Genomic DNA, 11,556 nt, shown 5'->3' with positions numbered 1-11,556 from the left:
CGTGACTTCTTGAAGAACTTTGAACTGCTACTGCGTTTCTTGGAAAATCCTTCAGTGAAAACCGAGCGAAAACGAGAATAATCGGTGTAAACTGAGGGAAACGGGAAGACAAATAGTAGAACTGAGTGAAATCACGAACGAACGGTGAAACTGAAAGAAACCTCCAAGATGAACAACGTTTCTTGCAAGATTCTTGAGAAACCTCTACAGAAATCGCTACTGAACCTCCAACAACTTGCGATGGGACAAACGTTTTAGAACGGCCCCACGGTGGGTGCCAAATGTTCCTGCCAGAAATTCGAGCACCTTCTTGCGTATCCTCTAACGGTGGAACACGGATCTTCGAGACTACTCCTCCTCCTGTGAAGATTTCCTGCAACACAGAGGCAAATGGCACGCTCGCGGCCGTTTGCACTCCGACGCTCAAGTTAGTAAATGAGGCAGAAAACACGGTGCACCTCCGTATCAGAACAGGGCAAAACCGCTCTTGGAAGTGCGTAACAGAATTCTCTCCTATTCTCTCTCAAGTTCACAAGTGCGTACAATTTGCCAAATGACAGAGTATCTGGAAAACGTACCTTATGTTGTTTCTCCTTTTCCTTATATACCTTTGCCCGCGTTTTTGTCACGTGGCTTCTCTGACTTAAGCTTACTAACGAGCGCACCCCACGACCCTGTATTCCAAACTTAGGAGTATCCCAGCGCGTGTGGTAGCCCTGTTGGAGTGATGGCGCGCCCAGGGGTGACTGCATGGGAGCCAACTGATGCACCCGTCTCTGAGTCACTTCCCCTGGGAGTCCCCTGAGTTGCTCACGTACCCTGCATGTAGACGCCCCTTTGGGGCGTGGCCTCTTACAGGTCGTATCTGCTCCAGAGGGCATCAGCGGTGGTGCGTTTTGCCGCATTCCTACACCTCATGCGCGGATAAGTCGTGGATTGGGGCTCTTCTTACTGGTACTGAAGGTGTGGGTGTAAATCCACCTTTTTCAATTATGTTTACTTTCTGACACACCGAGGCCCGAGGCCTCCAGTGATGGAGATCAAGCCCAAGAGAACATGGAGGCCACTCATCAAGCTCAAGAAGAGGTGGAGGCACAAATGGAGGATGCCCATGGAGGTCAAAGTCCACCTCAAAGGATTACAAGAAGCATGTTCAAAGCCTTGGGAGCAAGAGGACATTTATTTTCTCTTTTTGTAGTGTCTTTAGTTGAAGGTGCTTAGAGGGAAACCTTAGAAACCTCTTTTGTTATAGCATCTTTTAGGTTTTAAATAGGACCTTTAGGGGGGTGTATTAGTAGATAGGTGTAGGTGTAGTTTTTGGGAGGTGTCATAGTAGAAAAAGGTCACACCTCCCATGTGACTTGTTTTTGGTGGGAATTTCAAATGAGTTTATTTGAAATTTCCCACCTATTTTTCAGCACCTTAGGCTATAAATAGAGGTGCTTCCTTTGTAAAATTCAGATTTGAATTTTATCTAAAGAAACTATACTCAAAATTGGAGTGAGCATTTGGAGAGCTTTGAGCTTCTTCTCTAGTCTTATCTTGAAGGACCATGGTTTCCTCAAGTGGCGGCTTCCACACTCATCTAGGAGCATCCATTCTTCTAGTGGCGTGATCATCCAACCATTCCTCCATCTTCATGAGCATTCTCTTCTCCTTCCTTTCTTCTTCTTCAATTTGTTCTTATTGCCTTGAGTTTTGAGTTGTTTTTGTTTCGGTTCCTTTAATTTTCCAGCACCTATTTTCTGTTTAGTTTTTAAATTCTGTTCGGTTCTTTTGTTTTGAAGTTCAATTCTGTTCGGTTTGTTCTTTTCCTTCTCCTTTGTTGATTCAATTTGACAATATTTGGTTCATCCAAATGAGTTTGGGATTTGGTACTTGTTTTGGTGAGTTCTTGATCTTAGAACTATGATCCAACTTCTAAGAAAGTGCCTCTACATTTTCCAGCTCAAGGTGATTCCTCAAAGTGTCAAGAATCTTGTTCTATGTGGCTATTGGAATCACATCATGTGGTATCATGAGTCTTAGGTTCATTCTTGTTTAATTGTTGAGTTGTGTGCACTTTATTTCAAGAGCTCTTTAATTTTTCTTGCAATTTAAGTTTCTGTTTTAGAATTTTAATTGAGTATTCTTGCTGTTTTTCTTTTGCTCCAAGTGTTTGTGGAAAGGTTTATGGCACTCATAATTCTTATGAGTATGGTTGCTCTTTTGGAATGGCATTATCCTTCCTAGAGTTTACCTTAAGCTTCCTTCCACTTGTTACAATTTGTGTTGTGTCTTTTAATTTTTGAATCTTGTTAAGTTTTGTCTTAGTCATGTTATTCCATATATGTCATTACTTCTAGTAGTACTTTTATTGTTTTGATTGTTTCTTGCTTTGGTGTCATATATTTTTTCTGAATTGATGTTGATCCTTTGAGCATTTTCTTTTTAGCATTGAGTTCATACTTGTATTCTAGACCTATACAAGTTCCAATACATCATTTTCTATTATGTCTTTGCTAGTTCATCATCCTGTTTTTTTATTCCTATTAGGATTCCTCTGTTTCTGAAAAAAGTGCTTACTGTTTTTCCTTATTGCAATTGATTTACGTACTGTAAAATTCTGAAATTCTGGATTTGAGATATTGAAAGTGTTAGAAAAGAATAGAAAAAAGAATCATTCAAAAATATGAAGTACACAAAAAATGATAAATAAAATAAAAAAAGTGTACATTCCTGCCGAAAAAAATACGGTAATCTGGCAGTGATTTTAAAAAAATTATTTCTCTCAATTGGCTTACTGTTTTTAATTGATTCCAGTGCCATTTTTGAGTTAACATCTTGAAGTTTCTGTGGTATAAATTTCATAATCCAGTTCGCTCTACAACGTTCCAGTTAAATCAGTGAATATCAAACACAGTTTGCATTAAAAAAAAATTTCCAGTAGCTAAATTTTTTTTGTTTTCTTCATCTACTCTAGTGCTTTTCCTTAGGTATTCTTTTGTGTGCCTACTTTTCTCATTGAGTTCTTTATTTTCTTGATTGTCTTTCATTCTTACTCTTTGAGTTTGTCTTACACATAGTTTTCCTTTTGCAATTACCTTTCCTTGCTTATACCTTTTCTTGTTTGTCTTTATTGTTTCATTGGTTTTGTGGTGGTTTGCTCTTAAGATTGGTGTGCTTGCTTTGACATATTTCATTTGAGGATTCCAAGGCCTCAAGATCAGATTGGTGCAAGAACATTATTTCTTTGAGAGTGATATCTTTTCAGCCTTAAATTCACTTCGGCAGTTTCAATTGGAAAGCTCACTGTTTTTGCTAATTTTTAACTTGTTTGCTGTTTTGTGTGTTTGCTGTTTTTTAATTACAAATGGCTGGATCTTCAAGTGATGCATCCTCCAAGCAGAATTCTCCTTCCAAAGCTTCAATTCTTGGTGAATTACATGAAGCTCAAAGAACAATTAGAAGGTTGGAAGAGAAATTGCAAAAGATGGAGGTCAAACAAACTAGACCATCTCCTTCTATCCATGATGGACATCATTCTCATAGACCATCTTCAAGAGCTTCTTCAAATGATGTTGGCCGTGAAGATGAGCATAGGAGAAGGAGACCTCCACCCCAAGTCCATGGACAAAGACATCATCACCAAGGGGAAAGAATTCACTACGGCAATGGCTTCTACCATGATGCAAAGTCCAAGCTTCCTTCGGTCAAACTACCTTGTTTTAATGGTTCTAGTGATCCAAATGTGTATTTAGATTGGGAGGCTAAGTGTGAACAAATTTTTGAGATCCATGAGATCCAAGATGAGCATAAGCTCAAGCTAGCCACCCTAGAGTTTAGTGATTATGCCATGAAATGGTGGCATGGGATTGTAAAGGACATTATCTATCACAAGGGTCCTCCCGTGGACTCTTGGAACTCTTTAAAGGATCATATGCGCGCTAGGTTTGTGCCCCCACATTTTAGGAAAGACCTCATGTTGAGACTCCAACGGTTTCAACAAGGCACGCTAAATGTGGATGAATATTATAAGGAGCTTGAGACGCTTGTGCTTAAAATTGAATTAGAAGAAAGTGAAGAAGCCATGGTTGCTAGGTTTGTGAGTGGTCTTAGGAAGGATATCCAAGACATTGTTGAGTTACAAGAGTATTCATCATTGGGCTCTTTAGTTCATCTTGCAATGAAGGTGGAAGCCCAACTTGCTAAGAAAAACTCTTTTAAAAATGCTTCCAATAATGGATACTACTCCAAGTCTTGGAGAAACAAAACTTCTTTTTCAAAACATCCTTCCAAAGATTCTTCTTTCAAACCCAAGGAATCTAAGCCATCAACATCTAGACCTAAGTCTCCCACTAGAACATCTAACACTAAATGCTTTAAATGTATGGGTTATGGTCATATTGCTGCAAATTGTCCTTCAAAACGAAGTATGTACATGCATGAGGGCATTGTAGTTAGTGAGCATGATTCGGATTCTTCAAAGCATTCATTGCATTCTCATGCATCTAGTGAGGAAGAGAGTGAATGTCCACTTGAAGGGGACTTGTTAGTTGTGAGAAGACTTCTTGGACAAGTTTCACAACCTTTTGATGCAAGTCAAAGGGAAAATATTTTCCATACAAGATGTCTTATTCAAAACAACATTTGTTCCTTGATAGTGGATGGGGGTAGTTGTGCAAATGTGGCTAGTACAAGAGTAGTAGATAAGCTTGGATTGCCTACTATCTCTCATACAAAGCCCTACAAATTACAATGGCTTAGTGAAGTAGGAGAAATAATTGTTAATAAACAAGTCCTCATCCATTTCTCCATTGGAAAATACAAAGATGAGGTATTATGTGATGTTGTGCCCATGGAAGCCACTCATGTTCTTTTGGGAAGGCCTTGGCAATTTGATAGAAAAGTTTTACATGATGGCTTTACCAACAAATTATCTTTTGAATTCCATGGTCACAAGGTTACTTTAAAATCTCTCTCTCCAAGAGAAGTCCATGAGGACCAAGTTATCATGAAGAAAAAGAGGGAGAGTGAAAAAGATAAAAAAGATAAAAAAGATAAGAGTTCTAAGCCTACACTCCTTGTGTCTAGGCGTGACATTGAAAGGGAAATAGTGGCTCATCATCCTCTTTTTTTAGCCATCCCTAGAACTCTTAGCATAGAAACACTTGTTGATAGCCCTCATTGCTTGGAAAATTTGGTAGAAGAGTTCAAAGATGTGTTTCAAGATCCTCCAAATGGCCTTCCACCTTTGAGAGGGATTGAGCACCAAATTGATTTGATACCGGGCTCTTCTTTACCAAATCGTCCCGCATATAGGACCAATCCAAGTGAAACCAAGGAAATTCGCCAACAAGTTGAGGCTTTGATTGAAAAAGGGTGGGTGCAAGATAGCATGAGTCCTTGTGCTATGCCTATCATCTTAGTGCCAAAAAAGGATGGCACATGGCGAATGTGTTCGGATTGTAGGGCCATAAATAACATAACCATTAAGTATAGGCATCCCATACCTAGATTAGATGATTTGTTGGATGAATTACATGGTTCAAAAATCTTTTCAAAGATTGATCTTAAAAGCGGCTACAATCAAATCCGTATCAAACCGGGTGATGAATGGAAGACGGCTTTTAAGACCAACTTTGGTTTATATGAGTGGTTAGTTATGCCTTTTGGTTTAACTAATGCACCAAGTACCTTCATGCGCCTCATGCATCATGTTCTTAGACCTTTCATTGGTAAGTTTGTTGTGGTTTACTTTGATGACATTCTCATTTATAGCTTATCTTTGAATGACCATAGGTTGCATGTTAGGCAAGTTTTGGAAACCCTTAGGAAGGAACATTTGTATGCTAACCTTGCTAAATGTATGTTTGCTCTTGATCATATAGAATTCCTAGGGTTTGTTGTGAGTTGTAAAGGGGTCCATGTGGACAAAACCAAGGTGGTGGCCATTCAAAAGTGGCCTACACCGAAATCTTTGAATGAGGTCCGAAGTTTTCATGGGCTTGCTTCTTTCTATAGAAGATTTGTCCCAAACTTTGGTACCATTGCCGCACCACTCAATGACATAGTGAAAAAGGATGTGGTCTTTCATTGGGGAGAAGCACAACAAAATGCTTTTGATACTTTGAAAGAAAAATTGACTAATGCTCCCATCTTGGCCCTTCCTAATTTCACTAAGACATTTGAGATTGAGTGTGATGCTTCAAGCATAGGTATTGGGGCTGTTCTCCTTCAAGAGGGCCACCCCATAGCCTATTTTAGTGAGAAATTGAAGGGAAGTCATCTCAACTATTCCACCTATGATAAGGAATTATATGCACTTGTTAGGGCTTTGTTTACTTGGCAACACTATCTTTTTCCCAAAGAGTTTGTGATACATAGTGATCATGAATCTCTTAAATATTTGAAAAGCCAAAACAAACTTAACAAGAGGCATGCTAAGTGGGTGGAATTCATTGAGCAATTTCCTTATGTGATCAAACACAAGCAAGGCAAAATAAATATTGTGGCGGATGCTCTTTCTAGAAGATACACCTTGCTAAATCTTTTAACCTCTCAATATCTTGGTTTTGATCACATTAAGGAACTTTATCATGATGACCTTGATTTTTCTCTCCTCTATCAAGAGTGTCTTAAGGGAGGACACAAAGATTTTTTTATTCAAGATGGCTTTCTTTTTAAAGGAAAACGTCTTTGTGTTCCCCAATGCTCTATTAGATTATCTCTTGTTAGAGAAGCTCATGAGGGGGGCTTAATGGGACATTTTGGGGTTGCTAAAACTTTGGATGTGTTGCATGAACATTTCTTTTGGCCTCATATGCATAAACATGTTCATAGTTTGTGTGATAAATGCATAGCTTGCCGCAAAGCTAAATCTAAAATGCATCCCCATGGTCTTTATACTCCTCTTCCTATCCCTTCAATGCCTTGGGTAGATATATCTATGGATTTCATCTTAGGCTTACCCAAGACATCAAAGGGAAAGGACTCCATTTTTGTGGTAGTGGATCGTTTTTCAAAAATGGCTCACTTTATTCCTTGCCACAAAGTGGATGATGCATGCCACATTGCAAACCTCTTCTTCCAAGAAGTGGTTCGCTTGCATGGGATTCCTAGGTCTATAGTGTCCGATAGAGATCCTAAGTTCTTGAGTCACTTTTGGAAGACCTTGTGGGGCAAGCTTGGAACTAAGCTTTTATTTTCTACCACTTGCCACCCACAAACCGATGGTCAAACCGAGGTGGTAAATAGAACTTTGGGACAACTATTGAGATGCTTTATTTCGGGGAATCCTAGAGTGTGGGAGAATTTACTACCCCATGTTGAGTTTGCATATAACCGAGTAGTAAATTCTACCACCTCCCATTCTCCTTTTGAGGTGGTCTATGGGTTTAATCCCCTAACACCTCTTGATCTTCTTCCTATTCCCCTTCTTGACGATGTCTTGTGCAAAGATGGGGATGAAAAGGCTTCTTTTGTGAAAACTTTGCATAAAGACATCAAGAAGAGAATTGAGAAGAAGGTTGGCAAGTATGCTGAACTTGCCAATAAGAGGAGAAAAGCATTGTTGTTTGATGAGGGCGATTGGGTTTGGCTTCACTTGAGGAAGGATCGTTTTCCTACTCAAAGGAAGTCCAAACTAATGCCTCGAGGGGATGGACCTTTCCAAGTCCTCAAGAGGATTAATGACAATGCTTATGAGTTAGATATGCCTGATACATTCTTAGGTAGTCATACTTTTAATGTCAGCGATCTAACTCCTTTTTCTGTAGGTCTCCAGAATTCGTGGTCGAATTCTCTCCAACTCGGGGAGTATGATGGAGATCAAGCCCAAGAGAACATGGAGGCCACTCATCAAGCTCAAGAAGAGGTGGAGGCACAAATGGAGGATGCCCATGGAGGTCAAAGTCCACCTCAAAGGATTACAAGAAGCATGTTCAAAGCCTTGGGAGCAAGAGGACATTTATTTTCTCTTTTTGTAGTGTCTTTAGTTGAAGGTGCTTAGAGGGAAACCTTAGAAACCTCTTTTGTTATAGCATCTTTTAGGTTTTACATAGGACCTTTAGGGGGGTGTATTAGTAGATAGGTGTAGGTGTAGTTTTTGGGAGGTGTCATAGTAGAAAAAGGCCACACCTCCCATGTGACTTGTTTTTGGTGGGAATTTCAAATGAGTTTATTTGAAATTTCCCACCTATTTTTCAGCACCTTAGGCTATAAATAGAGGTGCTTCCTTTGTAAAATTCAGATTTGAATTTTATCTAAAGAAACTATACTCAAAATTGGAGTGAGCATTTGGAGAGCTTTGAGCTTCTTCTCTAGTCTTATCTTGAAGGACCATGGTTTCCTCAAGTGGCGGCTTCCACACTCATCTAGGAGCATCCATTCTTCTAGTGGCGTGATCATCCAACCATTCCTCCATCTTCATGAGCATTCTCTTCTCCTTCCTTTCTTCTTCTTCAATTTGTTCTTATTGCCTTGAGTTTTGAGTTGTTTTTGTTTCGGTTCCTTTAATTTTCCAGCACCTATTTTCTGTTTAGTTTTTAAATTCTGTTCGGTTCTTTTGTTTTGAAGTTCAATTCTGTTCGGTTTGTTCTTTTCCTTCTCCTTTGTTGATTCAATTTGACAATATTTGGTTCATCCAAATGAGTTTGGGATTTGGTACTTGTTTTGGTGAGTTCTTGACTTAGAACTATGATCCAACTTCTAAGAAAGTGCCTCTACATTTTCCAGCTCAAGGTGATTCCTCAAAGTGTCAAGAATCTTGTTCTATGTGGCTATTGGAATCACATCATCCAGGCCCCTACTGTGCCGCCCCCTCCACGGTCAATCCTACTTGTGGGTATCGGGGGGGCGACACCATCTGGGCCAAAGCACGCTCTTAGGACAACGGGTTACGCCTTCAAGGTGGGCGACGCCTAAACTTGTCGACGCCTCAAGCTGGCGATGCCCAAACCTGGCGACACCTGAGACGGTCAATGCTTCTTCATTCGGGAAACCGCATTGACCCAAGGGTTGGGCGTTCTTCGTAAGGCTGAGCTGGAGGCCAACAAGAGGCTTGACGACGAAGGCCAGAAGTACACCACCTTACTTAGCAAAGTGATGCCACTACGTGCTGAGGTGGTGGGACTCAAAGAAGAGGTTGCGACCAACAAAGCCAAAATGGACAGCCTCGAGGAGCACTTTGTTACTCGGGAGGTGCCTCTAGGTATGGTTGAAGTTGAGATCACTGAGAAAACTAAGGCCCTTGAGAAAATCAAGGTGGAACTTACTGAGCAAGCTGAGACCCTTGAGAAGACCAAAGGGGAGCTTACAAAGAAGACTGAGGCCCTTGTGAAAGCCAAGGAGGAGATGACTGCACAAGCTGAGGACTTCGAGAAGGCCAAGGCAGAACTCCTCGATGATGCTACTGATGCCTATACCGCCGGGTTTGAAGATGCCCTAGCTCAGGTTGTTTGCAAACATCCTGAGATGGACACCTCGCCTTTCGCAACAGCGAAACACATTGTCGATGGAAAAATCGTGCCAAGGCGTCCTCAGAAGGACACTGCTTAGACCTTAGGCTTCACAATTGTACTCTTAAGACCAGTCCTCAGTCATCGACTCCAGCGAATGACCTCAAACATTGCACACCAATTCCTGATAGTAAATATGGGCCACGTAAGGTGGGTCCCAGATACACATATTAGGGGGTTGGTCAGTCTTCGGACATCGGGACCATGGACCTCGACGTTGGAGATCGACATTAGACCTCGCCAGAAGAGGGAGATATCGGACGTCGACGGTCTGAACAGTTATATTAGGCCACGTAAGGTGGGTCCCAAAATTACACAGTTATCAGTTGAAAACACCAGATATGAGGAAAGCCTAAGTCACGAGGTGATAGAGATCAAATAAGAGAGGGTTTTACTAATGGAGGAAGAGGTCATTCACCCAAACATTTGATGTTCTTCCTTCTAGTCTTGTAAAAAATTAAAGAAGAATTAAAATAAAGAGGGGACCAAGCCTAAAGCCAAAAGAAGACTACAAGCTTTCAAGAATGGGCTTCAATTAATATCTCTCTTTATAGTTCTTTTGTATAAATTTGTAAATAATATAGAATAGTGTTTAGGTAGGTGTTGAGAGGGAAACCTAAAGATACCTCTTGTGTAAAGCATCTTTAGATATTAGTTTTAGAAAAATCTAGAAGGTATCCCTTCTATTATCCACTTTAGGCGCTAGAAGTGGAAGAGTTGCAAGGTAACCTTGGATAGCTTCCTTTGTAAGCTTCTTGTACACTCATGACCGGTCATTCTCCTATAAAAGGAGGGCTTGAGTCTTTCTAATACAGATTTGATATTTTGAGTACAGAAATTCTTCCAAATTGGTGAGTGATTGAGAGACTTGTGTCTTCTCTTATTCTAGTCTTATCTTGAGAGCAATCTTGGAACCTCAAGTGGCGACATCTACACTCATCTTGAAGCTTTGCATCCTTCAAGTGGCGTGTTCCTCTCCAAGGACTCCAACCACATAAGTTCTCTTCTCCTTTCCATCTTAGTCATCCATTTCCATTCCCAAATAAACTCTAAAAACATGTCTTAGGCTTTTCCAATCTTTGTAATCGGTTCATTTGCTTTTTCTTGCACTTTTGTTCGATTCATTTGATTCCTATCATGTTTTTTTCGGTTCATTCCATTCCTTGACTGTTTTAATCGGTTTATTAGCTTTCTTTCATGCTTTTGTTCGGTTCATTTGCTTTCTAGATAGTTTTAATCGGTTTTTTTGCTTCTTTGTTCATTTTAATTGGTTCATTTGACAAGAAATGGGTTTCCACATGAGTTTTGGCTTGGTTGCTTAAGATTTGGTGAGTTCTTGAATGAAAGAACATTGATCCAATTCTAGAAAAGTGCCTAATCATATTCCAACTCACGTTGACTCGATAACATGTCTATGAAACATCTCTATCATGTTATTGGAATCACATCATGTGGTATCATGAGTCTTCGGTTTGTTCTTATGTGTGTTTGAGTTGTTTTGGCACTTTTAATTCAAGAACTTTACATTCTTGTCTTTACCTTTCTGTTTAAGGTTTATTTTTGGGTATTTCTTGTTGTTTTCTTGTTCTTATTACATTGTGTTTGTGTCATTTTGATTTTTGAATCCTTATAAGTTTTGTCAAAGTCATGTTTCTCCAAAAATGTTATCAATTCTATGTCCTTTTGTTGATAATTTTGGTTTCTTGATTTTTAATTGAGTATAGTTTTATGTATTTGTTTTCTTGATCCTTTGGTGCTTTTTTCTTTTTATATTTGAGTTCTTACTTGTATTTTAGATCTATACAAGTTCTTGAAACATCAATTCTATTGTGTCTTTTGAAGTTTCTCAATTCTGTTTTTTCATTCCAGATTAGGTTTCCTCTGTTTTTCCTGAAACTGTGATGATTATTTTCGTTTATGCGAATTACAATTGTTGGAGAAAAATTATGAAACTCTACATTTATGTAGTTTGAAGTGTTACAAAAGAGTGAAAAAAAGAAGTGTATCAAAATTCCAAATACAAAAAAATTGATAAATGAAATACGAACAGAGTGTAAAA

At 39.5% G+C, this 11,556-nt stretch overlaps 1 protein-coding gene across 1 annotated transcript; it reads left to right on the top strand.

Moving 5' to 3' along the window:
* Positions 1-435: 435 nt before the first annotated feature.
* Positions 436-9,537, top strand: LOC150023121 (uncharacterized). The gene is made up of 7 exons (XM_090297725.1): positions 436-493; positions 4,644-5,075; positions 5,409-5,975; positions 6,054-6,475; positions 6,716-6,746; positions 7,335-7,712; positions 8,996-9,537. The coding sequence occupies exons 1-7, from the start codon at positions 436-438 to the stop codon at positions 9,535-9,537; spliced, it is 2,430 nt and encodes an 809-aa protein (XP_090153851.1).
* Positions 9,538-11,556: the final 2,019 nt, after the last annotated feature.

Source organism: Phaseolus vulgaris, chromosome 11 (genome assembly GCF_051622355.1).
Source record: "Phaseolus vulgaris cultivar YP4 chromosome 11, ASM5162235v1, whole genome shotgun sequence".
NCBI lineage: Eukaryota > Viridiplantae > Streptophyta > Magnoliopsida > Fabales > Fabaceae > Phaseolus > Phaseolus vulgaris.
Note: the sequence above shows the minus strand (reverse complement) of the source record. Positions and strands in the feature narration are given on the sequence as shown.

Bases quoted from the DNA above. Each gene is read 5' to 3' on its own strand.
- LOC150023121 (XM_090297725.1), top strand. From the start codon at position 436: ATGAGGCAGAAAACACGGTGCACCTCCGTATCAGAACAGGGCAAAACC. The intron at 5,976-6,053 runs GTTTTCATGGGC...TCAATGACATAG, and splicing joins ATCTTTGAATGAGGTCCGAA to TGAAAAAGGATGTGGTCTTT. The intron at 6,476-6,715 runs GGCAAAATAAAT...TTATCTCTTGTT, and splicing joins ATGTGATCAAACACAAGCAA to AGAGAAGCTCATGAGGGGGG.